This window comes from Tamandua tetradactyla, chromosome 9 (assembly GCF_023851605.1).
Source record: "Tamandua tetradactyla isolate mTamTet1 chromosome 9, mTamTet1.pri, whole genome shotgun sequence".
Lineage (NCBI taxonomy): Eukaryota > Metazoa > Chordata > Mammalia > Pilosa > Myrmecophagidae > Tamandua > Tamandua tetradactyla.
In genome coordinates this window covers 87,441,083-87,467,714 of record NC_135335.1, presented here as the reverse complement: position 1 = coordinate 87,467,714, position 26,632 = coordinate 87,441,083, and the positions used below count along the sequence as shown (strand labels likewise).

The window sequence follows — 26,632 nt, the reverse complement described above, 5'->3', positions numbered from 1 at the left end:
ACAATGCCATCCTGACCAAAAGGAAGAAAAGAAGTGTAACAAATAAGGTACCAGTGGCTGGTACCTTCAGGCTACCCTGAAGGTCACTCTTATGCAAGCTTCAGTTAAACATTGCTACTATCACAACTTGTCAAACCCCAACTAAAACCATTCCTGCCAATTCTAAAGAATACCTTGGGCATTATATAAGATTCTACAAAGGTTCCAAGCAGTAGGATAACTTTCTAGAAACCTACAACCTCCAGATGGGTCCCTGGACTAGATAAGGTATGAAACGCAGATGAGCCAGCCTTTCCAGGAAAATCAATTAGTTCTATCCCCCTCATCCATATTATTGACAGCCACTTCCAACATGAAAAAGTTAGAATGGCCATAGCCCAAATACCCCTAAAGAGTGAGAGAAAGATCAAAGGTCACATTGAAATTATACAGAGAGGGTAGGGTTTAACTAATGAGTATTAGCGCTAAACCAGTAAATTGATATTTCTTTTAGCCTCTAGTATCTAAGAGCAGTTAGAAATAAAAACCTAAAATTGTGGAATTATAACTCACACCAAACTCTGAAATCTGTTCTACAACTAACTGTTGCAATGTACTTTAAATTTACTACTTTTTTGTTGTTCTTCACAAAAAATTTTTTAAAAAAGAGAAGGAAGAGTATAATAGAGAAAATAGGATTTAACAAATGAATATGACTGCTGAATCAATATACTGGTATTTCTTTTGGTCTCCAGTGTCTCGAAGCAGCAAGAAGAAAAAAATGAGATATCATGGACCTGTAACCTATACCAAACTTTAAAATCTGTTGTATAACTACTCGTTAAAAGTACTTGGAAACTTCCTGCTTTTTTGTATATACTTTATTTTTCGCAATTAAAAAAAAGTAGTAAGACCTCTGGCAAACGGGAAGGCACCTCCCCCCACTGCTTACTGTTTCTGTGAGGAGTCAACCACGCTCCCAGTGACATCCTCTGTCCTAGTTTCACAAGGAGCAGAGTTACCTTTGTGTACATACCGGGAGCATGTGTCTAGCCCACTATGTCTTTTGGTGGCCTGAGGAACTCACTGTACCAGAACTTTCCTGACTCAACAGGTAGCTTGAACTCTTCTACAGGACAACGTGGGAAGGTAATCAAGTGACTACCTTAGGCAAGAGAATGCTGATGGTAGGACTTACAATGCAGTTCCCAGGACTATGAGGAAACTGTTTCCTAGCAGAAGGGGGAAATTCATATCTGTATAAACAGGAGAATTGCTAGGTCTAAACATGCATGGCCAAGACAAAACACTTACACAGAAGAGTCAGGGAGGACCCCACATTTTGGCCTGAAGCTATTCTCTGAACTTATTTTATGGCTAAGCCCTGAAGTAGAGCACTTGCACAAGTCAATCTCCAAAGACTGGGAAAAGTGGTGTTTTTTTTTTCCTTTATCTTCCTTTTATTATTTGTTGTTCTTGTTGTTAGCTCCTTGCATTCAAGGTGTGGTAGTTAGATTCAGGTGTCAACTTGGCTAGGTGAAGGTGCTTAGTTCTATTGCTGTGGACATGAGTCAATGGCATGTGAACCTCATCTGTTGTTGATTACATTTGCAGTTGGCTACTGTTATGAATGATGTTTGATTTAATTGGCTGGTGCTTAAATGAGAGACTCAACATAGCACAGCCTAAGAAGCTCAGCATACTTCATCTCAGCACTCACAGCTCAGCCCAGGCCTTTGGAAATGCAGAAAGGAATCACCCTGGGGAAAGTTGCTGGAACCCAGAGGCCCTGAGAGAAGGCCAGCAGAGATCGTCCTGTGCCTTCCCACGTAAGAAAGAACCTCAGATGAAAGTTAGCTGCTTTTCCTCTGAAGAACTAATGAAATAAATCCCCTTTTATTAAAAGCCAATTCATCTCTGGTGTGTTGCATCCCAGCAGCTAGTAAACTAGAACACAAGGAAACTCAATCATAACACTAGTTGGATACAAGCTTAAGGAATAGATGACTGAAAGTACAAATTCCAGCAATAACATATTAGGATATCAAAATGTCCAGGTTTCAACCAACAATTGTAATACATACAAAGAAACAGAAAGCAATGGCCTAAGCAAAGGAGTAGATTAAAGCATTAGTGTGCTAGTTTGAAAGGATGTATGGACCCTAGAAAAGCCATGTTTTAATCAAAATCCCATTTCATAAAGGCAGAATAATCCCTATTACTGTGTGTAATTAGATCATCTCCCTGGAAATATAACCCAATCAAGAGTGGTTGTTAAACTGGATTAGGGGAGATGTGTCTCCACTTATTTCCTCATAGTCCTGGTTTACTGGAGTCTATAAAAGAGGAAACATTTTGGAGAATGAGAGATTCAGAGACAGCAGAGAAGAACAACATAGCCACGAGAAGCAGCGAGTCTACAAGTGACCTTTGGAGATGAAGAAGGAAAATGCTTCCCGGGAGCTTCATGAAACCAGAAGCCAGGAGAGAAAGCTCGCAGATGACACTGTGTTCGCCATGTGCCCTTCCAGCTGAGAGAGAAGCCCTGACTATGTTCTCATGTGCCTTCTCACTTGAGAGAGAGAGAAACCCTGAACTTCACAGGCCTTCTTTTTTTTTTTTTTTTTTAAGTATTGAAAAGTTTTTTTTTTTTTACTTTTTTTTTTATTAATTAAAAAAAGAATTAACAAAACAATTAGAAATCATTCCAATCTACATGTACAATCAGTAATTCTTAATAACATCACATAGTTGCATATTCATCATTTCTTAGTACATTTGCATCGATTTAGAAAAAGAAATAAAAAGACAACAGAATAAGAATTAAAACAATAATAGAAAGAAAAAAAACAAAAAAAACAAAAACAAAAAACCTATACCTCACATGCAGCTTCATTCAGTGTTTTAACATAATTGCATTACAATTGGGTAGTATTGTGCTGTCCATTTCTGAGTTTTTATATCCAGTCCCGTTGTACAGTCTCACAGGCCTTCTTGAACCAAGGAATCTTTCCCTGGATGCCTTAGATCGAACATTTCTATAGACTTATTTTAACTGGGACATTTTCTCGGCCTTAAAACTATAAATTAGCAACTTATTAAATTCCCCTTTTTAAAAGCAATTTTGTTTCTGGTATATTGCATTCCGGCAGCTGGAAAACCAGAACAATTAGAAACCATCAACAAGGAGGATCAGACCTGGGACATACCAGAGAAAAACCTTAAGAAAAAAATGGTCCCAAATATGCACAAAGAGCTAAAGGTAACATGGACAAAGAATTAAAGGAAATCAGGAAAACAACAGATGAACACAAAGAAAATAGAAGGAAATTACGAAAAGGAACCAAACAAAGCTGAAGATCACAGTAACCGATACGAAAAATTCTCTAGAAGTGTTCAACAGCAGATGAAGCAAGCAGAAGAAAGAATAAGAGAAGCTGGAGAAAAAACAATTGAAAGAAAGAATGAAAAACAAAACTGAACAGAGCCTGGGGGACCTGTGAGACATCACGTATACCAATATACACATTTTGGAAGTCCCAAAAGGGGAAGAAACAAAAAGAAGCAGAGAAAATATTCAAGGCAGTCATAGCTGACAACTTCTCAAATTTAACAAAAGACACATACATATACATGTATAGACATGTATACACATCCAAGATGTTCAACAAACTCCTAATAGGATAAACTCAAATAGACCCAAATGCACCATGGTATAGTCAAGCTATAGAATGCCAAAGATAGAGAAGATTCTGAAAGCCACACAAGAGACACAAAGTATCACATATAAGGGAGCTTCAGTAAGATTACATGCTGGTTTCTCAACAGAAATCATGGAGGCAGGAGGGCAGTGGTAACAGTATTTAAAGTGTTGAAAGGAAATAACTGCCAAACAAGAATATTATATTCAGTAAGGCTGTCTTTCAAAAGTCAGAAAGAAGAAAACATTCCTAGACAAACAAAAGCTAAGAGTTCACCACTACACCACCCCTATAAGAAATACTAAAGGAAGCTGTAAGGATAACAGACAATAGACTGAAGCCACATGAATAAATAAATATCTCTGGTAACAATAATATGGGTAAATATAAATACCAACACTACTGTATTTTTTGTTTGTAACTCCACTTTCTATTTCCTACAAGATCTAAAAGGCAAATGCATAAAATGTAATGATAAATCAATGGTTTGGGGCTCATAATGTATAACTGCATAATGTTTGCTATTGAAGTTAAGTTGGCATCAAAGCAAAAAAGACTGTTATAGATTTAGGATGTTAAATTTAAACCCCTTGGTAACCATCAGAGAATATATAAGCTCATAGAGACAGAAAGTAGAGTAGATTGCCAGGGCGAGGTGGCAGGGGTTATGGGGTGTTCATGCAAAAGAAGTGTAGGGGTTTTGTTTGGCATAAAGGGGAATTTCTAATAACGGATGGTGGTGAGGGCACTGAAATATTGGGAATGTTATTATTCCCATTGGATGATGAGGTTGGGACAGATTTATATTGTCTATATACTTTAATAATTTTTTTAAAAAAGGAAGAAAAACTAAAGAATGATGACATTCAAATGCAATACTGATCCTGGATGGGATCTAACAAGGGAGAAGAGGCTCAATAGGATATAAGAAAAACTGAAATACAAACAGTAAGTTTTATATCAATGTTAAATTTCTTGAGCTAGAAAACTGCAATTAAGGTGATTACATAATGAATAACCTTGTTCATAGCAAATATTATATGTTTAAGGAGTATGATGTATACAGTGTGCTCTCAAATGCTCAGATTTCTGTTGGGAGAGAGGCAGGGAGACAGGGAGGGAGAAGCCTAGAAAAGCAAAGATTGGGTTATTGACCAAGACCTGCCCCACAAAGAAAATCTCCTCCTGCCTGATGGCATCATTCCTAAAATATTGGGAAGGAATCAGGTCCTTAGCAAAATTCTGGCCAGGGTTCCAAATTTAAATGTAATTCCATAAGGAGACACTAATAATAGTCAGATATAAAATTGTGTTGACCCCACCCCCAAAAAAATTGAGTGTTGAACCAAATATGTCAGTAGTCCATTTACTGTCTCTCAAATCCAAATTCACCCTTCACTACCTGTTCTGCAAACACTGAGTTGGGCTCTTTAAATATCTTTCCTCCGCCAACTGATGTGATATTAAATTTTGTCAGTAGAAGGCACTAGAAAGACATTGCAGGAAAGAGAGGTTTTCTTTCCTGGTTCTGTTATACAGCTTCTAGCAGGCCCCTGCCCCAAGTAGCACCGACTCTTACAGCACACATTGCTTTTCCAGTGTCCATGTCTTGCAACATTCGTGGCTTCTCTACAGTCTGGCTTCCTGAAGTACACGGTGGTCAACAGACACCAACAGTCTCTCCCTCAACATGTCCCTTGGGCAGTTTGGTAGCAGACTGCCTCCAGTGAGACACTTCCCTGTGAAAAGCTTCCTCTGGGACCCTGGAGGATGGATTTCCAGTAAGTCCTGGAGTACACAACCACAACAACTTCTCTGTCATTCAGTGAGTTCATGCTTCTGACAAGGTCTGGCGCTCAGTTCTGGAGATCTCTTTCTTGTATGCTCTACTCCAGTTCCCAGGTAGTGGCTGCTCCTTATATCTACTATTTCTGTACATTTTGGAGTTCTCTTTACTTTTTATTAGCCAAATTTCATCACTCCAATTCCTGTTATAGTTAGTTTTTTTTTAATTAAACTTTTTCTGTTTAAATTAACATGTGATTTCTCTCACCTAATAGGACACTAATTAATACACTAAATTTCAGGCAATCAATCAGGACTGAGAACATTATAGGCTTAATTCCATTTTACGTAAGTATATACATACACATATTTATACATACACTACCAAACTGCTCTATTTACATGTGGAAGGAAATACAGCATCTCAGCTATTCCACATTTATTCTCACTTTGCTTTTTTACCCATATAAGAAACACTTGAGCAATTTTCCTCATCTCCCTGTTTTCCTTGTCTTCTCCAAAGTCTCATTTGCCAGCATTAAAACGAAATGTCCAGCAACAAGCTCCTTGTTCCTGTTCCACTTCACTCTTTGTTCTGCTAGCCACAGAGTTAAAAGGGCAGGATTAAGAGTCATTAAACACAGTGCTAAGGAGAATTCAAGGGGTATAAATCTGCTCGCTCCTCAAATTTCTGTCTAAACAACGAAGATTTCAATCAAAGGGAAGGGAGAGAAAGTCAATCTAACAGTACATTGGAGTCATGAGGAAGTAAATGTTCTCTTGGGGAGTAATTCTGACACCAGAGGAAGGCTTAATGACATTGCACAATTTTTTCCGTGAAGTTATTCATGGGGCAAGTAGGAGTATATGAACGTAAGTGGAGGGGAGTGGAAAGGTGAAGATTGAGGACCCTTTTAAGTAGTTTTTGCTCAACTAGCAAAACAAGCTGGGACATGCAAGACAGATAAACACAGCTGTTGGAAATGTCACTTGGGGCTTAAGAGCCAAGGTGTCCTGATGTAGTGAAAAGCACACTGGAATGCAAGTCAGGACTCCAGGGATCTAAGACCTCACTCTGCCACTTACTAGCTATGTAATGACGAGCAAACCCTTCAGCTACACTAGACTCAGTGTCCTTAATATTTGGAAAACTAGTGGATGTAGCAAACACAGAGGCACTCCTGAGACACAGAGTTCCTATAGCAGCTTTATAACTTTGCATAGCCCTAGTTTCCTAGTTTGGATATGTGTGTGATGGTGGGGGTAGAGGGGGTAGGGATAGGAGAAATAATATGATGATTAAAAATAAAAAATATATAGGCACCTTGCAGCAAGTAGTTACTATTATTTTTTTATTTCCAAGGTCTCTCTAAGATTATTTCAGGGTTTTAAAATCTTGGTAGCCGAATGCAATGAGATTTCAAATTCACTACAAGTTAAATTAGCATACACGGAGCACATGTTGCCATCACTACTAACCAAAATACTTAAGAAAAATGCTTTTACATCTTATCTGATTTTCTGCACCCACCCCCAAAAATTAAGGATTGTGTAAAATAAACTACTACCTTCTCAGAAATGAAAGGCTATAATGATTACACAAAATACAATTTCAGATTTGCATGCCATCTTCCTGTGGTAGTTTATGAAATTGTCTCTTCCTTCTAGGTTGCAATACATATTATCTAGTGTTGGGAAGTAGCCAAGAAAGCAAGAGACATGAATTAGAACGATTAACATTTTCTGTATGAGAGTAGAGGAAAATATGTACCTAATTTATTCCATGCCAAAATAAATCTTCAGCTGCTTCAATTTATTAGCGTTTAAATCTGAGAATAGCTTTTGAATGCAAATTTAATTAACAACATATCACTTACTGGTTTAATACACTAAAGGTTAGCAAGCTAGTAGTACCAAATTCATAAATTAATATTTCTGTCAAACAAAACTAAAGGCACAGATATTTTCCCAAAATCATTACTTCTAGAAAAATTTTTCAGAGAGATTTTTATTCCAGGGTTATATATAATTTTCTTAAAAGCCAATCCATAACCCTTCTCTTCCATGCACATTCTTGTTTAGAAAGGTAGAGATTAGTAAACCCAGTATGATTTCACAGTTAAATTTTATGCTAGATTACAATAATAGGTCCACAAAGCAAAGGACCCCACCCCCACCCCAGATACCTGCAGAGAGCTGAATCGTGCCCCTCCTCCCAAACAGAGATGTCTGAGTCATAACCCCCGATACCAGTGACTATAACCTCATTCAGAAATAAGGGCCTTTACAGATATAATTAAGGTAAGGATTTCAAGATGCAATCATCCTGGATTAATATAGGCCCTAAATCCAATGATGGGTTCCTTACAAATGACAGAAAGCCAAAAGACAGAAGAGATAAAAGGGGGAAGGCCATGTGAAGATGGAGGTAGACTGTAGTGATGCACCTACTACAGCCAAGGTATACTGCCAACATTCACCAGAAGCCAGGAGAGAGGGGTGTAACAGATTCTCCCTCAAAGCCTCCAAAAGGAACTAACTTATTAACACCTTGATTTGGGGCTTCTGGACTCCAGACCTGCGAAAGAATAAATTTCTGTTGTTTTAAGCCACTGAATTTGTGGTACTTTGTTATGACAGCCCTAGAAAATAATACAATACCTAAACAATATGTTTTAATGTCTTCTATGGATTAGAGAAATACAGTCAAGAATAGCCATCAATTAGGATGATGAATGAAAACAAAGTCCTTTTTTCTAATTATTTTCTATAGTTTCCTTTATGATAATATTGATGTTTGGAATAACTCTTTTGTCCTAATTCTAGTAGCAAAGCAACAGAAGCTCACCATTTAACAATGACTAAAAGAAAATATCAAGGGTGCAAATAATAGAAAGGATCTTATTTTAGAATGCTTCTCTGGGGAACTAACACTTATGTGGCGACTTAAGGATGAAGGAGTTAATCACATTTGTGTGGGCAAGGAGGAGAGGAATGTAGGAGGAGTTATAGAATTGCATTCTATATAAAAATGATAATGTGCAAAACAAGATAAAAAGGTAATGTGCAAAAATCTTTAGGCCATTGTGCTACTATGGCATTATAAGAAAAGGGAAGAAATTGACAGGGTCCAGATCATAAAGGACTGTATAAGCCATGACAAGACATTTGGGTTTTATACAAAGTGTATCAAAGAGAAAATAAGGAATTTAGCATGGAATAGTGGGGGAAAACAATAAGGAAACTGCTCCAGTACTCTAAGTGAGATTTAACCAAAGAAGACCCTTGAGTTAAACAATGGAGTGGTTTTTAAGAGTTTGGAGAGGCAAAAGGACAGTGGTATGAACAAATGCATAGAGAAAAGGCCCACATAATGGGGGATGAGGAGAGTGGAGATGCTGACTTGACTGCAATGAAGCTTTCGTGTTGCGAAGTAAGAAGTTAGAGAGAAAGATGAAGATGACTATAAACGTTCTGTCAAGTTCAGCAGAAGAAGAATATAAACTTAAAACTTTAGAAATTAAGGAATTATTAAAGGTCATCCAGGAACTTAAAAAAATGTTTTGTGAATGGAGGGGAGATTCTGCAGATAGTACACAAATAATATATATATGAGGTACTTAAGAACTTAAAAGACAGCAAATATAATAGAAGACTACTAAGGAAAAAACAGCTTCTTGAGGGACACAGAAGGGTTCCCCATTCCAAATGCCAAAAGACATAACCAAGAAAAAATGTAAAAAATAGGGACCCTGGGTTCCAGGAAGATAGAGGAATGGATAGGGGGAGTTCACTCCTGCTCCAAGGAACAGCTATAGAAGTGACAGAAAAATGACTGGAACAGTGATTCCAGGGTATAAGTGACCTGGGAGGGTCTTCTACACCACATAAGGAAGTTTGGGTTGCAAAAGCTACAGAACTGAGATGCAGAGAACTGGACACCATGCAGCTAGTGCAAACAGCCTAATGTGCCCCTTTCCAAATGAAGCCCCTCAGGGGTGCCCAGGCATGGAGACAGGGACTAGGAAGTAAGCCAAGCTGCATTCTTCAAACATGCTACACCAATGCACCTCCCCCACCCCACAACTCCCCCTACACCTGAACCCTGAACCAGCCCTCCAACCACACTCTAAGCACCCCCACTCCAATACCCTTCCCATGCATCCCCCCACACACCTGCCCCAGCCTGACCCACCTCTCCAGCACAAACGCAGTCTTACCCTACCCTGTTCTAGTTTGCTAGCTGCTGGAATGCAACACACCAGAGACGGACTGGCTTTTAATAAAAGGGGATTTATTTCGACAGTTCTTCAGAGGAAGGGCAGCTAACTTTCGACTGAGGTTCTCTCTTATGTGGGAAGGCACAGGGTGATCTCTGCTGGCCTTCTCTCCAGGCCTCTGGGTTCCAAAAACCTTCCCTGGGGTGATTTCTTTCTGCATCTCCAAAGGCCTGGGCTGAGCTGTGAGTGATGAGATGAGGTATGCTGAGCTGCTTGGGCAGTGCTGCGTTAACCGCTCTCATTTAAGCACCAGCCAATTAAATCAAACATCATTCATTGCAACAGGCATGCCTCTTAGCTGACCGCAGATGTAATGAGCAACAGATGAGGTTCACATATCATTGTCTCATGTCCACAGCAAATATAATTAGGCACCTTCACCTGGCCAAGTTGACAACTGAATCTAACTACCATATGTCCACCCCTTGTCAACTTGGCAACTACACGCATTACCTTAAACAATATTAAGGTGCAAAAACTTCTCTTCTAGCTGTGAAACTATGAATCTCAAAACAAGTTATCTGGTGCCAATATGCAAAGGAGGACAGTCACAGGATCCATTGCGAGAAACTAGAAGGAAAACCTGCAGGGCAAACACCATTGGATTTCAAAGTCTGAAAGTCATTTATCCTTCGGCTTTAGAAAGTGGCAGCCCCACCCTTTCCAAGGGCCTATGCAGTGGCCCACCTCTTTACAATCTACCTCGGGGAACATTGAGGAGACCACCTTTTCCTCAGCTCCACTCTCTCCAGGCATCAGGGCCACCCCTGGGCTCTCTGCCATTTCCGGGGCACATGCTCAACCCCTCCATGTTGTGGCAGCCAGGCTCTCCCCAGTTCCCCAAGGAGTGTGCTGTACGTTCTCCAAGGCCTGAGGCTGTACGACTCTTCCACTGCAATGAAGTGGGAAATTCACCCTCTCCATGTACATGGGTGAGTCCACTCTCCTGGGCGAGGTTTCTTGGCTTCAGACCCGAGCTTCCATGGTTCTCACTCTGCAAACCAATTTTTCCCTTTTGTGCCCACCTTTGTCCAGATTGGCAGTGGTTTTGTTTACACCAACAGTCTCTTCAAGTACTCCAGGACTCCTCCATCATTTTCGTCACAGTTCCTCCAAAAATCTTCCCCTTAGCCATCCAAAAAACCGTTCCAAGATATCTGGTATTTGCAAACCACAGCAGCACCCCACTCTCCGGTACCAAAATCTGTTCTAGTTAGCTAGCTGCCGGAATGCAACACACCAGAGACGGATTGGCTTTTAATAAAAGAGGATTTATTTCGTGAGTTCTTTAGAGGAAAGGCAGGTAACTTTCGACTGAGGTTCTCTCTTACGTGGGAAGGCACAAAGTGATCTCTGCTAGCCTTCTCTCCAGGCTTCTGGGTTCCAACAACCTTCCCTGGGGTGATTTCTTTCTGCATCTCCAAAGGTCTGGACTGAGCTGCAAGTGCTGAGATGAGGAATGCTGAATTGCTTGAGCTGTGCTACGTTGACCACTTCCACTTAAGCACTAGCCAATTAAATCAAACATCATCCATTGCAACAGGCATGCCTCCTAGCTGACCGCAGATGTAATGAGCAACAGGTGAGGTTCACGTATCATTGGCTCATGGCCCCAGCAACACAACTAGGCACCTTCACCTGGCCAAGTTGACAACTGAATCTAACTACCACATCCAGAGTCCGCTCACTGGTGCCCAACCCTTCAACTCATGCCTCCCCCTCCTTGTCACTGCAGGCAGTCACCTGCATATCTGGGCTGCAGGGGCTCACCTTCACTCCCAGGCCATACCCACCAACAGCCCATACAGTCATGCAACCCTGTCCTGCACCCTCTGAGCTCTCCATAAATGTACACCAGCATCCGGTCCACCCCAGACCCATACACGTGCATGCACATATCCCCATACCTCCACTACACACCTCCAGCTCTAGGCGAGTGCTGACCTATGCATCTGGGCCACACCTGGCCTGGTGCCCCTAAGCTCTGAGCATGTACTCACAAGGGCCCCACCCTCCAGACCCATGCATACATACAGCTACATCCTCGCCACTAGGCACCCACGCACTGACCTCTTGAATGTCCCACACACATGAATATCCTTGTCCCACCTTCTGGCACAAGCACCCTGCTCCCACACCTGGCAGGTACTCATGGACACATCTGTGCCACATAGCACCCCCATGCACATTTGTACAGCCCTGCGCCACCCATGCCCACACCTGCACACCAGTGCCAGGGACCCACCCAACCTGACATCACCCAGCCCTGACTCACATCCCACTACCCCCATAACTTGTGCCCTGCCCCGTACACTCGCACATCCACATCCCGGCCCCCCTGGACTTCTTCCCCCTGAGCAAGGACACCCACACCCTGCCCTCCCTGTACCCCAACCTCTATGCCTTATATTCCACACCCTGATAATCATGACCCTCACACTCCATGCGCCGACCCACCTCCTGCCCAGCTCCAGCCCCCATACATCCACACAGCCCCCACATCTGCCTCATATCACATCCTACCTCTGTGTATCCCCCATGCGGCACCCTGCTCCTGTGCTCCAAGTCGTGCTCAGGCTGCACCCCACCCCACAGCCCCCACACCCCTCACTTATAGCACCAGTGTAGTATCCCCAATCCATGCCTATACCTACACCTCAACCTGTCACTGCACTATTGTGCCCTGCCCATGCCCATCCTGCAAATACAAAGATTTAGACTACTGAAGGAAATCAACTTCCAAAGTAACCCTATCAAGATATTTACATGCCTCGAAGGCAACAGAAGATCACTAAACATATGAAGATGCAGACAGATATAGCTCAGCCTAATAACCAAATTAAAACACCAGAGGAGACCCAGACTTTGGAACAACTAATCAAAGATGCTCATAATGCTATACTAAATAAAATCAGTGAGTTGACTAATGAGATAAAGGAGATCCAGAAGACACTAGAAGAGAGTAAAGAGGAACTTGAAAGAATAAGTAGAAAAATAGCAGATATCACAGAGATTAAAGATGCTGCAGACCAAATACAAAATATACTAGAGACACACAGTAGCAAACTTGAAGAGGCAGAAGAAAGAATAAGCAAACTAGAGGACAGGACAATTGATTTCAAACACACAAAAAAGCAAATGGCACAAAAGATGGAAAAGCTGGAATTGGATGTCTGGGAAATGATGGACAAAACAAAGTGCAAAAGTGTAAGAACCACTGGTATCCCCAGGGGAATAAAAAACTAAAGAGCTAGGGAGATTAGTGGAGGATATAATAGGGGTGGTCTAGTTTGCTAACTGCTGGAATACAATATACAGAAACAGAATGACTTTCAAAAGGGGGAATTCAGTAAATTGCAAATTCACAGCTCTAAAGCTGTGAAAATGTCCCAATTAAAGCAAGTCTATAAAAATGCCCAAATTAAGGCACCAACAAGAACTTACCTTCACTCAAGAAGGCCAATGAAGTTCAGGGTTTCTCTCTCAATTGGAAAGGCACGTGGTGATTATAGTGACATCTGCTAGCTTTCTTTCCAGGCTTCTTGTTTCATGAAGCTCCCCTCGGGATGTATTTCTTCTTCATCTCCAAAGGTCTCCAGCTGTGTGGGGCTGTGATCCTCATGGCTCTCAAGCTTTCTCCAAAATGCTTCCTTGGTTAAAGGATTCCAGTAAGATAATCAAGGCCCTCTTGAAATGGGTGAAGTCACATCTTCCTCTAATCAAAATTTAATACCCACAATTGAGCGTGTTACATCTCCCTGGAGATAATATAATCAAATTTCCAAATTTCTACAGGTTGAATAAAGATTAAAAGAAAGGGCTGCCTCCAAAAGATGGATCAGGATTAAAACACGGCTTTTCTAGGGTACATAATCCTTTCAAACTGGCTCAGGGGGAAACTTTCCAACCCTAATAAAAAATATAAATATGCAAATCAAAGAAGCCCAACAAACACCAAATAGAATAAACCAAAATAAGCCTACCCCAAGACATATACTAATCAATCTGTCAGATGTTGAGAAGAACAATCTACTACATACAAGGGAAACCACATAAGGCTGAGTTTGGGCTACTCAACTGGCACTATGGAGGAGAGAAGGCAATGATATGATATATTTAAGAACCTGAAGGAGAAAGACTTCCAGCCAAGAATTCTATATCCAACCAAACTGCCCTTCAAAAATGAGGAAGAGATGAACATTTTACAGAAAACCAAATCCTGAAAAAATCTGTCAACAAGAAACCAGCCCTACTAGAAATACTAAAGGAAGTTCAGCCAGCTGAAATAAAAAAGAGGAGCAGGAAGTCTGGAGGAGAGCACAGAATTGAAAAGCACCAGTAAGGGTAGAAAGAGAAAGAGGGAAAATAATATATAGATCTGACAAAAATAGAGAAAGACATAACAATGGGAAATTGAAAGAACTATTAAAATGTGAAATTTTGAAAAAATTTCTATTAGAAAAGCACTAGAGTGATTAGAAAAAACACCATACAGAAAGAAATGTGAAAATAACCCAGAAACCATGAGTTCTAGAGGAGCACTTCCTTAAAGTGGCAGGGCTATCTTTATGGAAATGATTATCACAAACCATCTTTTCAGGTGGCAACTCAAAAGGATATTCAAGAGATAATATGGGGGTTAACAAAACAAACATGTGCCAACCAGTCAGACAACTGAACTGTTTGGGACCCATGATCCCTGTTTTCCTTCCAATTTCTTTCTTTCAGAATGGGAATATTTATCCTATGCCTAGCAAACCTTTATACATTAGAAGCAGATAATGTGTTCTCTATGTCTCACAGGTCCACAGATAGAGGGGAATTGTGCACCAAGACAAATCACATTCATAACCAATTCTGATGAGACTTTGTACTTAGTATTGTTACTAAAATGACTTAAGGCTTTGGGGATATTGTGATGGAATGAATGTATTCTGCATATAGAAAGAACATTTCCTTTGGAGGTCCAGAGGATACAGTGTGGTCAGCTGAAGCTTTATGTCTCCCAAATCTAATCCTTTCCTGTGGGTGTGAACTAATTGTTAAGTAAGACTTTCTGATTATGCTACTTCAGGTAAGGTGCCATCAACCTCATTCAGGATGGGACTTGATCCTATTACTAGAGTCCTTTATAAGAGAATGAAACTCTCTTTCTCTCTCATACACACACACACACACACACAAAACACACAGAAAACCAGGGAAGCAAGAAGCTGAAACAACACAACCAGGAAGAAAAGGAAGTGGCCCAACAGACCTTACCATGTGCCTTGTTGTTTAGCAGAGAAGCCAAGGATCATTGACAGCCAGTCTTCAGTAAGACAGCATCACCTTGAAAATGCCTTGATTTGGACATTTCTCAGCCTCAAACTATAAGCTCAAAAACTCCCATTGTTTAAGCCAACCCATTTCATGGTATTTGCTTTGAGCAATCTAGGAAACTTAAACAAGGGTTCATCAACAGATTGGAACTGGCAGAATTAGAGAACCTGAAGATAAGATCATTGAAATCACTGTCTGAAAAACAGAGAAAAGAGTGAATTAAAAAAAGTAAACAGAGCCTGAGGAACTCATGGGACACTATCAAGTAAACCTTTAAACACATTGTGGGAGCCTAAGAAGGAGAACAGAGAAAGCAGCAGAGAGAATATTCAGGGAATAACTGCTGAAAACTTTCCAAATTTAATTAAAAAAAACATGAATATACACACGGAAGATGCTCAATGAACTCTAAATAGTGTAAGCCCAGGAACACCCACAGTGCAGCATATTATAATCAAATTGTTGAATGCCAATGATAAAGAGAGAATTCTTAAAGCCACAAGAGAGGTTATTGTATATTGTACAGTACTGTTGTATATTTGTAACTCCATTTTTTACTTCAAGTGTTCAGAAAACGTATTGATAAATAGATACGGAGATACAATGATATGGTGAATGTAGCAAAATGCTGAAATTGGTGGATCTGAGTACTTGGGTAGGGAAGGGCTATGTGAGAATTCCCTGTATGAGGTGTGTTATTTTATAACTGTATCATAAGTTTGAAATTATTTCATAATAAAAAGGTTTTAATAATGAGTAATGACTTCAATTGACTGGAATACAATGAAAATATAAAATCCATAGATACTGATATTCAAAAACAAGAAAGCCAAAAATGAAAAACTTAGAAACAAAACCACTATCACCATCATCAACTCATTCATAACTACCCTTATATGCTGGTTTAAAAGGAATCATGCCCCCTAAGAAAAGCCATGTTTTAATGTAAATCCCATTTCATAAAGGTAGAATAATCTCTATTCAATGCTGTATGTTTGAAACTGTAATGAGATCATCTCCCTGGATGATGTAATTTAGTCAAGAGTGGTTGTTAAACTGGATTAAGGGATGACATGTCTCCACCCATTTGGGTGGGTCTTGATTGGTTTATTGGAGTCCTATAAAAGAGGAAATATTTTGGAGAATGAGAGACTCAGAGAGAGTAAGAGAATGCTGCAACATTACGACGAAGCAGAGAGTCCAAGGCCAGCACCTCCCGGGGAGCTTCATGAAACCGGAAGCCAGGAGAGAAAGCTAGCAGATGACGCCGTATTCGCCATGCGCCCTTCCAGCTGAGAGAGAAGCCCTGACTGTGTTCGCCATGTGCCTTCTCACCTGAGAGAGAAACCCTGAACTTCATCGGCCTTCTTGAACCAAGGTATCTTTCCCCTGGTGCCTCTGACTGGACATTAAAAGACTTGTTTTAATTGGGACATTTTCTCGGCCTTAGAACTATAAACTAGCAACTCATTAAATTACCCCTTTTAAAAGCCATTCCGTTTTGGTGTATTGCATTCTGGCAGCTAGCCAACTAGAACACCTTATAATGAAAAGGGTAATTAAAACAAAATTCTTGAGCATTTATCCTGCTTTTCTAGTGGGAACTGTATTTCAGAGTAACCAAATAATGTTGGATAACGAATAAAGACAACAAATAAGTGTAGATTCAGATAACAGAATTAGAAGATTACTAATTTGAAAAACCCAGTGAAATATCTAATTCTAGTATGAATCATCAACAAATGCTAAATTTGCTAGGTTAGAAGACGATGAATATCTAGAGATTTACATGATAAGAAATTATCTCCTCACAAATTTCTTAACGTTCTCTAATATAAAATATTAACTTTACAATGGAGCAATAAAATGTGACCAACATTAAGACAGGGATCAATTTTAATCACTATTCACTAACAGTGGAACAATGTGACAGTTTATGCTACCTAATGTGATACAGTATGAAGTATACACAGCATCACCTATGAAGTATGATCAATCCTTTGGATCTTCTATAAGAAATACTGGAGATAAAAGAAAAGTTACATGACACCATAAGAAGGCAACTGAGAAAGGAGAATCGTATACAGGACAACTGGACGGGTTTAACAAAGTCATGGGGAAGAAAAGGTGAAGAGGGAATTGTTTCAGAGTAAAAGATATGTAAGAGAAGTAATAATCAAATGCAATGTGTGGTACTTGATTGGATCCATGTTGAAACAAAGCAGCATAAAACACATTCTGGGGACAAATGGGGAAATATGGGTATAGAAACTACCTAAGGAATTCATAATAATTTTGTTAGCAGTAATAATGGAACCATGTTTATAAAAGAAAATGTCTATATATTTTTAAGATACATATTAAATCTATAGAGGGAAAAAAATTATGACTGTCTATGATTTACTTTTAAATTCTTCAGTAAGTAAAAAAACTATATTGAAATGTTTATAAATTTTAAATCTAGATAAAGGATATATGGCTATTATTATAATAATCTTCCTACTTTAATCTATGTTTGAAAATGTTCACAATAAAAGGTGAATTACATGCAAATATACAGATATAGGTATAGGTATACAACATGGCTACTTAGGTAGCTAACTAGATATATATAGAGAGAGATATAAAATACATACTGAGCCAAAAAAATTCATTGTCATAAAACATAGTCACATTATTTGGAGATTAAGGGCTAATAATGGCTGAAGCTAAAATAGTTCTCGTTATATAGAGAGAGACCAAGATAGAAACAGAGGGTGAAATGGATTACAGATAGAATTATACAACTAAGGTGGCAAAATGTTAAAACCGGTGGATCTGGGTATCATAGGTATATGATGAGTTCTTTATATGGGGTTTGTATTGTTTTTGTAACTGTCCTGTAAGTTTAAAATTATTACCCAAAAAAAGAGTTTAATAAATAGTTCTCATGATTTAAATATTAACATTCATATTCAATTTTTCAGTATAAGAATTTATATTTATTTTTATATAGTTTGTCAAAAATTTTGATTAATTCTAATCTACTCTTTGACAGCTCACTAAAACACACAGGAGGCAACAATTTATGGAAGAAAATTAAGCATATTATTTTAGACTTTTTACATTTTTCAATTACAACAGTTTAACAAATGATAGCCTTAGTTACAGAAAGAACAGTGGCTTGAGAATCCTGAGACATATATCTAAGTGACAGCTCTTCATTAACTGAACACTGAATAATCCTGAACAAGTCAGTTTATAGTTGCAAAGGTGAAAGGAGAGCACAACCGCTATGAGTCAAGAAACAATCATGTGGAAAAGGGAATATAATCACATATTTTAAGCACTTTTTTACAGGTTATCATACTAATTCATGACATGTTATCATTTTATATCATGAAAACGATTTTAAACATAACCATAGGTTTTAAAATTTTGCCCCTCTCTAATTAATTAGATATCTGCTATATTATTTTAGGGATTACTCAAAATCTTTTACAAAGATGGCTTAAGAGTTTTGACTTTCAAATTTATAAATCGATAAGCTTTCTGTGACAAACTGACCTAAACCGCTATAGTTATATATAACTTTTAGGTTTTTTGCTAGATTACTGTAGCTGCAAGATTAATTTGAGGTCTCAAACCCAATTCAGATCCACATACAAATATTTATTAACTAAACACTTACTATTAGACAGCAAAAAAAAGTCATATGACAGGTACTGCAAGCTTGAGAAAAATCCTTGCTCTCTAGTTTTTTCGGTGCTCAAATCAACACTTGGACTGGAAGCAAACACCCAATGGTGCAGAAGAAAGAAATTCTCCAGAAAATCAACAAAATGCAGAGTTTACAATTCGGTTTAACACTCCTTACTGACTTAACACAAGTCACATACACATACATAATATCACAACATTTACTGGAGAGTTTAAAAATAAATAAGACAAGGCAATAATTTCTAAATTAAAATATTAAAGAAAACAACAAAACATAAAAACTGTCTTTAAAACACAGGTTAATGAAACCAACAGAAATTCAAGGCTCATTTTACTTCCATTTGAATAATGAAGGTGTATATAGTCAGGCAAACGTATTTTACTTTGCTACAAATTGTTAGGGACAGAATTCAAATGACAAAAGTATTCTGTCTTCAAATATGAAGATATTAAGTCACTAAATACATACCATTCACAGGGCTGAAGAGAACGAAATGCCTTAAAAGAAGCATCCATTCCAGCAAAATCCCAAAATTTAACATCATAATCATACCCTCCAGTCACCAAACGGGCACCTGAGGGATCCAGACCCAAAGCAGAAACCTGGTTTAAAAGAAAAAAAAAAGTGAAGAAAAATAATTAATTGGAGAAAAGTTATTATAGCCCATTATAATCCTATTTCCTTTCTCTAAACATGTTTTCCATCTTATAGGCACCGGAAGTATAAACCACCAATGACTGTCGCTTCTGAAAAGTGGTTTGGAGAGTAATTATTTGACTTGTTATTATAAGCATGATTTCCTTTGAAATAAAGAAGTGAAAAATTTGTTAATTTCCAGCATTTCCCAATGTATCAACCATGTCCTAAGATTAGCAACCATTGCAATTTGATTACATAAACTAAGTTAATTTAGTATTTAAATAGAAATTGCACAAATAATTCAGATTTCCCAATAAACAATCTCAAGGAAACCTTTTAAAATACATTACCTCTGAATGAAGATTACATGAACTTAAAAAGACCAAAATAAAGAACACTGAAGAGAGCTTTAAGAAATCTATTTAAGAATCTAAGATGGGGGCTTAAACTGCCCAGAGTACCATCCCCTCACAGAATCTTTGCACAAGCAGCAATAACTAGCAGAGCTATCTACACAAAAAACTGTAAAAACAATTAAAGGGTTGCAAGAACTGGGCAAATGATAAGTCAATAAAACACAGCTTTGCTTTAAAAATAGTAGGTTAAGCTCACAGCACCCACCCCAATGTGATGAGAATGTAGCCTCTATATTCATTGGGGGTCCACAGTGCTATATGGAGGAACACACTAACAACTAGGTGCATACTGGGCTGCCTACTAGTCCCTGCCAATCTGTCAAGCAGAAGCCTCAAACCGAAACAGGACACTTATCTCTGGGGCTCCCTTTCCAGAAGTCATGCGCAGACAGAAGCAGCTTGCAAACAATTAAAGTGTAAAAAAACATTAAATCAAAGGATCTGGGACAAAGGATTTCTTGCATTAAGTCACTCAATAGAGCACCCAGGAAGGGAAGAAAAGTCTATTTCACAGTCTTAGTACAGGGGTCATTTGAATTTCTAAAGCCAAAAGGAAGCACAACCCAGGATAAGGATCAGGTTCCACCCAACCTCAAAGTAGAGTGACTTGTAGGAGCTAACAACAACAAAAAAAAAAAAACTAAGGAAAGCACCACTCACAGACTTTTCAAAATGACTCTGCTTTGGCTGGTAGTCTTCAGAAGACTCCTATCAAGAAGATCAACCCAAGGTAAATGGAAACTACAACGATGAATTGAAGAAAAAATAAAAACAAACAGCAAAATCAGATAGAAGATTTACATCCAAGACCTGCCAATCAAGACCTCTCCCCTGACTTGGTTCCATGCAGCTGGAGTCACACAGAAGCAGCACAGCCTGGTTCCCTCTTACCACAGATGCAGATCATAGAGCCATTTACAGCAGCAAGTTTGAGCACCCTGTGCATATGCAGGCACAAGGACCCACCCAAGTCCACAGAAGCACAGGGTAGAACACAAGTAGCTGAGGACTGCACGTAAAAAAGTCCCTCAGGGAAAAAAGAAACTGCCACAGAACTGCTGGCAAGTGCACATGCTCAATCAACTCTGTTTGTTGAACCACCTAAACACAAAATACACATTTCTGAATTGACCCTATCTAGCTCCCAAGGGCAGGATACCCTAATGGGGGAGAATACAAAGCAGAAACGCCTCAAAGTAAAAAAAAAAAGGGGGGGGGGTAAGGGTTGAAGGGAAAGTGAAAGAGAACAGAGGAGGAGAATGCATGAAAAGAAGAAATGGATAGACTTTAACAGATCAAGGCAAGCTTTATTAGAGAGCTTGAGAGGAACAGCCTGAGGAGCAGTCAAGCTGACTGAACTAAGAGCCATGCTAAGGAGAGGGAGAGTGGCATAATTACAGAGCAGGGTTTATTGAAACCAAGAAAAATAAAAAACAAAAGAACAATGTCTTTTGTGACCCCTCTTCTCTAGTTAAACATTTGGTATGCTTCAGAGATTGTTAGGAATGGGTAGGTGGGGCTCTCCAGTTTGCCAGGGTGGGTGAAGTTCAATCAGCCACGACAGGTTAGGTCAGTTTGTCAGTTCCATCATTCCAGACTCTAGAGGAGTATAAGAAAGGAGTTGGGGTAACGTTGCGTATCTGGCTGCTTACTGCTGACCAGGGGGCGTTATGGGGAGAGGTCTTTGGCGAGCCTGGAGGAGGAACATTGCCTTCACATGATCTTGAGTTGCAGCTCAGGAGATGGCAGTGATTCATCTGGCAAAAAACTTTTGTAGGAGATTAACAAAGCCTGGAAGGAAAGAGAAAATTAATAAAAGATATATGAGGGGAGTTATAAGCAGTATGAGCCAAGAGGGGAGATTACCTAGGACCCGTAAGGAGTTAGGCCACGTTTGATCCAATGATTCTAGTAGGTAGGTCTTTAAGGCGTTGGGCTCCATCTCAGACTAAGTTGAGATTGGTTAGTATAAAAACAGCATTGTTCTTGAAGTAAAGCACAGATGCCTTCATGTGCAGTTGTTAAGAGGGTGAGCCCACACCTGTTTTGTAAGACTACTGCAGCTAAGGAGTCTACTTGGTCCTGTAGAGCTATAAGCTGTTTTGATATTTCCTGGAGGCTTGAAGCCAGTTGTTGTGACAGGATGGTAAAGTTGTGTAACGACACACCTAGTGCTGCTGTTTCCATCCTTACTCCAGAGAGGACACCAAGCATGGCTAGTAGAGGGATTAACTGGATGGCTCCTATGATTTGGAGGGGGGGGGGGATTGGCCCAGGTTTGTGGGAATAGGGGTGTCAGGGGGAATTAGGTTTATTTGGGGTGATAGAAAGGCCAGTGTGCATGTTCCCATCCAGTTGGTGGGGAAACACAGGAAGGCATTTAAGCCGCATACCCAGAAGAGTCCAGACATGTAGGCCAGGCAGGGGAGCAAATTAACACTGCAAACTGGGAGGAATTTACCTATTTCTTGGTGTTTTATGTTTTCTGGTGTGATAGAAGGAGATGGAGTGTCCAAGGGCCATGGCTGTAAGGGGCTGTAACTTTGTTAGGGCCATAAGGTTTGGAGTGGGGGTTTCTGATTACAAATTGATGTTCTGGAGCTTAATAAGGATGGAGGAATGATGAGAAGAAATTTGAGGATGGTCTGTGACCCAAATGGCAGGATTGATATGGGGGTCAGGCAGGTTGAGGAGCTTCATGGGGTCTGCCTGGGATTGTTGTCCCGGTTCTGCTGTTCAGAGTAAAAAGATGGCAGTTTAGCATAGGGGTGGGATATGAAAGGAGGCTCGAAGCTTATGGAGGATATCTCTTCCTAAAAGGACTGGGCATGTGGGGATGATAATGAATAAGTGAGTGAATGTGAGGGCCCCAAAGGAGCAGAGGAGGGAAGCAGTTTTGTGGGAATAGGTAACAGTTTCTGGTACTCCTTTTATTGTGGGTCCCTTCCACGTACTCAGGAGAGAGGGAGTTGCCCCAGTGTCAACCCTGAAGGAAATGATATGGCCAGCCACCATCCCTACTACCCTGGCCTGCCCGGGATTGTCACGCTCAGTGGCAAGGGCAGTGGAATCCAGGCTCCCTCATTCCAGTAACTGCGAAAAGGAGCTTTTTGGTTCTTTAAGTGGGAGACCCTAGGGTCAGGGTGTCCGCTCCTGAGGACACTCCACTTTCCAGTCTTCCCCTTGTACACAACTGGGTCACGGCTCAGAGGGAAGTTTAGGGTTTGGGCAGCTTTTGCTTGGTTGCCACAGCAGAAGCAGACCCCAGGTGGGCCTGTGTTTTTTTATTCTGGGGAGATGGGAAGCCTGGGTGTGGGGCCATGTTGAGGACTGTGTTGGGCCATGGCTAAGAGCTGGTATTGGTCCTGATCTTTCCCTCCTTGCCTCCTCGTTCTGGTTGTTCAACACCCAGAAGGCCACATTGGGAAGTTCCTGTTGTGGAGTCTGTGGGCCTTGTTCAGGCTTCTGAAGCTTTCTTCAGATGTTGGGGGCAGTTTGGCTGATAAATTGTACATGTAAGAATAGGGGGGCTTCTGGTATGCTGAGGTCCAGATCAGTGTATTTTGTTAAAGCCTCGGTTAGTCTGGCCATAAAGAGGGAAGGGCTTTTTTCAGGTTTTTGGGTAATTTCCTGGATTTTTTCATAATTTACTTGGGTATGGGTGTTCTTGAGCATCCTTCAAATAAGCAGGCTATCATGTGGTCCTTATTTTGAATTCTGGGGTCCCCGGGTTGGCATGTCCAATCTGGGTCACTGGTGGGGAGTGCCAGATCTGCAACTGTGTTAAGGTCTCTATTTTCTCCATGAAGGTGGTCTGCGTATTCTTGGGTGGACTGTAAAATATGGCTCCGTTCATCCGGGGTTAAGGTGGATGTGAGGATGTAATAAAGATCTGACCATGTAAGGAGGTAAGCCTGAGTAAGGTGGACAAATTCTTCACGATATTTGGTAGGATTCTCAGAGAAGGAGCCTAATTTTTCCTCAATTTGAGACATATCTACCACTGAGAGGGGGAAATGAACCCAAACTGGCCCCTCCACTCCCGCCACCTCTCAGAGGGGAAATATGTGGTAAGTTGGTTTTGGCCTGAAGCACATCTGGAGCATGTGTAAGGAGGGGAGGGCATGGCTGCCTGGGGTGATGAAGCTGGTGGTTCAATGGGGGTATCCAGTGGGGGTATAGGAAGGGGCGGGTTAGGGTTTTGGGGTGGGGGTCAGTATGGAGAGGGGTCATCAGCAGGGTCTGGGTTGATGAAGGCAGGGGTAGGGTTGAGGGAGTATTTTCCTGGTGTGGCAGCAAGGGTATCAGCCAGGAATAGTTGGAGAGGAGAGCATGATTTACATAGGGACGGAGATAGAAAAAGGCCTGGAGATAAGGCCTGGAGATACGGTACCTCAGATCACTTGCCATTTCGATGGAGGAAGGTGTCTAGTTTGTTTAGAATGACAGGGTTAAAAGTTCCAAATTCTGGCCATCGATGTTGATTGTCTAAATTGTACAATGGTCAGGTCTGGGTACAGTCAGAGAGTTACGTGGGCTTTAAATCAGGCGTTAAACCTAATGTTCTTAGATTTCTTATGATACAGACTAGAGGTGAGTCTGCTTGGATGGCGGTCCCGGTCCCCATTTTGAGGGAGAGTTAGGAAAGAAAGCTAACTCTGAGAGGCCAAAAGGCTGGGGCCTTCAACACCAGGCAGGACATCCTGTATCTGGTGAGAGGCTGGAATGGAATCCTCATTGGGTGGGGAGGGCGTCCCCTACTCCGGCCAGCCGAGGTGACCCCCGGGGTCCATGTTGGGACAGAGAGAGAGAGAAGAGCCCATAGGGTGCCTCTGTGGGGAGAGAGTAAAGGGGGGAGACTCACCCACCAGCAATGTCTGAGGGGGCGATTTTAATCAGTTGATGGTGGAATGAAATGGCAAGGGTCCCCTGATTCAGAGGTTTTAATGCAAGATCAGAGGGATAAAGATTGCTCTTGGGGTTTGCCAAGAGAGCCAATAAAGAACCACTGGGGTCCTTGCACTGCTCATGTGTCAATGGGACTGCAAAAGCCGTGCTCTCCTAAGAGAGGGTAAACTTTCTGGCAGCCATTGAGCTCCGAGGGTCACTCAGGTCCTGTGGAGCCAGGTATGAAAATGAAAGAAAAGGAAGGAAGGGTTAGAATGGAGAGGGAAGGAGTCAGGGGCTGGGGGTCCCTGCCTTAGCCTCCTCCTGGGTTTTAGCACCAATATGAAAGGAAAGTGAAGGAGAGTAGAGGAGAATGCATGAAAAGAAGAAATGGACAAACCTCAATGGATCAAGGCAAGCTTTATTAGAGAGCTTGAGAGGAACAGCCTGAGGGGCAGTCAAGCTGAATGAAACCAAGAAAAATAAAAAACAAAAGAACAATGTGTTTTGTGGTTATACTTCTGTAGTTAAACATTTGGTATGCTTCGGAGACTGTTAGGAATAGGCAGGTGGGGCTCTCCAATTCGCCAGGGTGGGTGAAGTTTAATCAACCATGACAGATTAGGTCAGTTTGTTAGTTACATAATGGATGGGGAAGGGAACTGAACTGATTTAAGACAAGATGGGTCCCAGAACTGAAAAAATGAAATAAAAAGGGGGCACAATGTGAGGGAGAGAATTTAAGCAAATCATAGGAGCTGAGAGGAAAATTCTGCATTCAAACAAACAGAACTAATCAAGACTTCAAGAGGAGGAAAAGAAAGTGAAAAGACAACGACTCAATGATAGAAAATGTTTGGAAATCATCCATCAAATAAGGGTTTAACATCCAGAATATATAAAGAAATCCTACAACTCAACAATAAAAAGAAAAATAACCTAATTTTAAAATGGGCAAAATACTTGAATAGACATTTCTCTCAACAGGATATACAAATGGCTAAAAAGCACATGAAAAGATACTCAAGATCACTAGCTACTAGGGAAGTGCAAAATCAAAATCATGAGATACCACTTCGCACCCACTAGAAAGGCCAAAATTAAAAAAAAAAAACAGAAAACTACAAGTGTTGGAGAGAATGCAGAAAAATAGGAACATGATTAAATGCTGGCAAGACTATAAGAAAGATGGTGCAACCACTGAGGAAAACAGGAGGGCAGTTCCTCAATAGACTAAGTATACAACCCAGCAATCCCTCTACTAAGTATGTATCCGAAGAATTGAACGCATGGACTCCAAGAGATATTTGGATAGTGATGTTCACAGCAACACTATTCACAACCATCAAAAGATGGAAGCATCCCAAATGTCCATCAACTGATGAATGGATAAATAAAATGTGGTTTAAGTATATAATGAATTACTCAGCAGTAAAAAGAATGAAGTTTTGGTTCATGCAACAACATATATGAACCTTCAAGACATCATGCAGAGTGAAATAACTAGAAACAAAAGGACAAATATTTTATGATCTTACTGATATAATTACAATAAGCAAAGTCATAGACTCAGAAATTAGAATATAGGTTACCAGGGATGGGTTGGTGGTAGGGAATGGGGAGTTAATGTTTAAACTGTACAGTTTCCATTTGGATTGACTGTAAATGGATGGTAGTGATATTAATAGAAATCTTGTGAATGTAATTAACAGAACTGAATTATCCATTTGAATGTGGTTAAAAGAGGAAATTTTAGGTTGAACATATGCTGTTAGAATAAAAAGCTTAAAAAAGGACTGTATAACACAGTAAACCCTACTGTAAATGATGGACTACAGTTAACAGTACAATTATAATATGTTCTTTCAAGTATTATAACAAATACACACACTAATGCAACGTGTTAATTTATGGGAACTTCCG

At 40.3% G+C, this 26,632-nt stretch overlaps 1 protein-coding gene across 5 annotated transcripts in view; it reads right to left on the bottom strand.

Moving 5' to 3' along the window:
- Nucleotides 1–26,632, bottom strand: part of WDR70 (WD repeat domain 70) — a 516,692-nt gene that overhangs the window by 301,079 nt on the left and 188,981 nt on the right. For all 5 annotated transcript variants that reach the window (XM_077117003.1, XM_077117005.1, XM_077117006.1 and 2 more), the window contains one exon: nt 19,236–19,369. In XM_077117003.1, the coding sequence (XP_076973118.1) occupies nt 19,236–19,369 (134 nt within the window). The remainder of the gene's footprint in view (nt 1–19,235; nt 19,370–26,632) is intronic.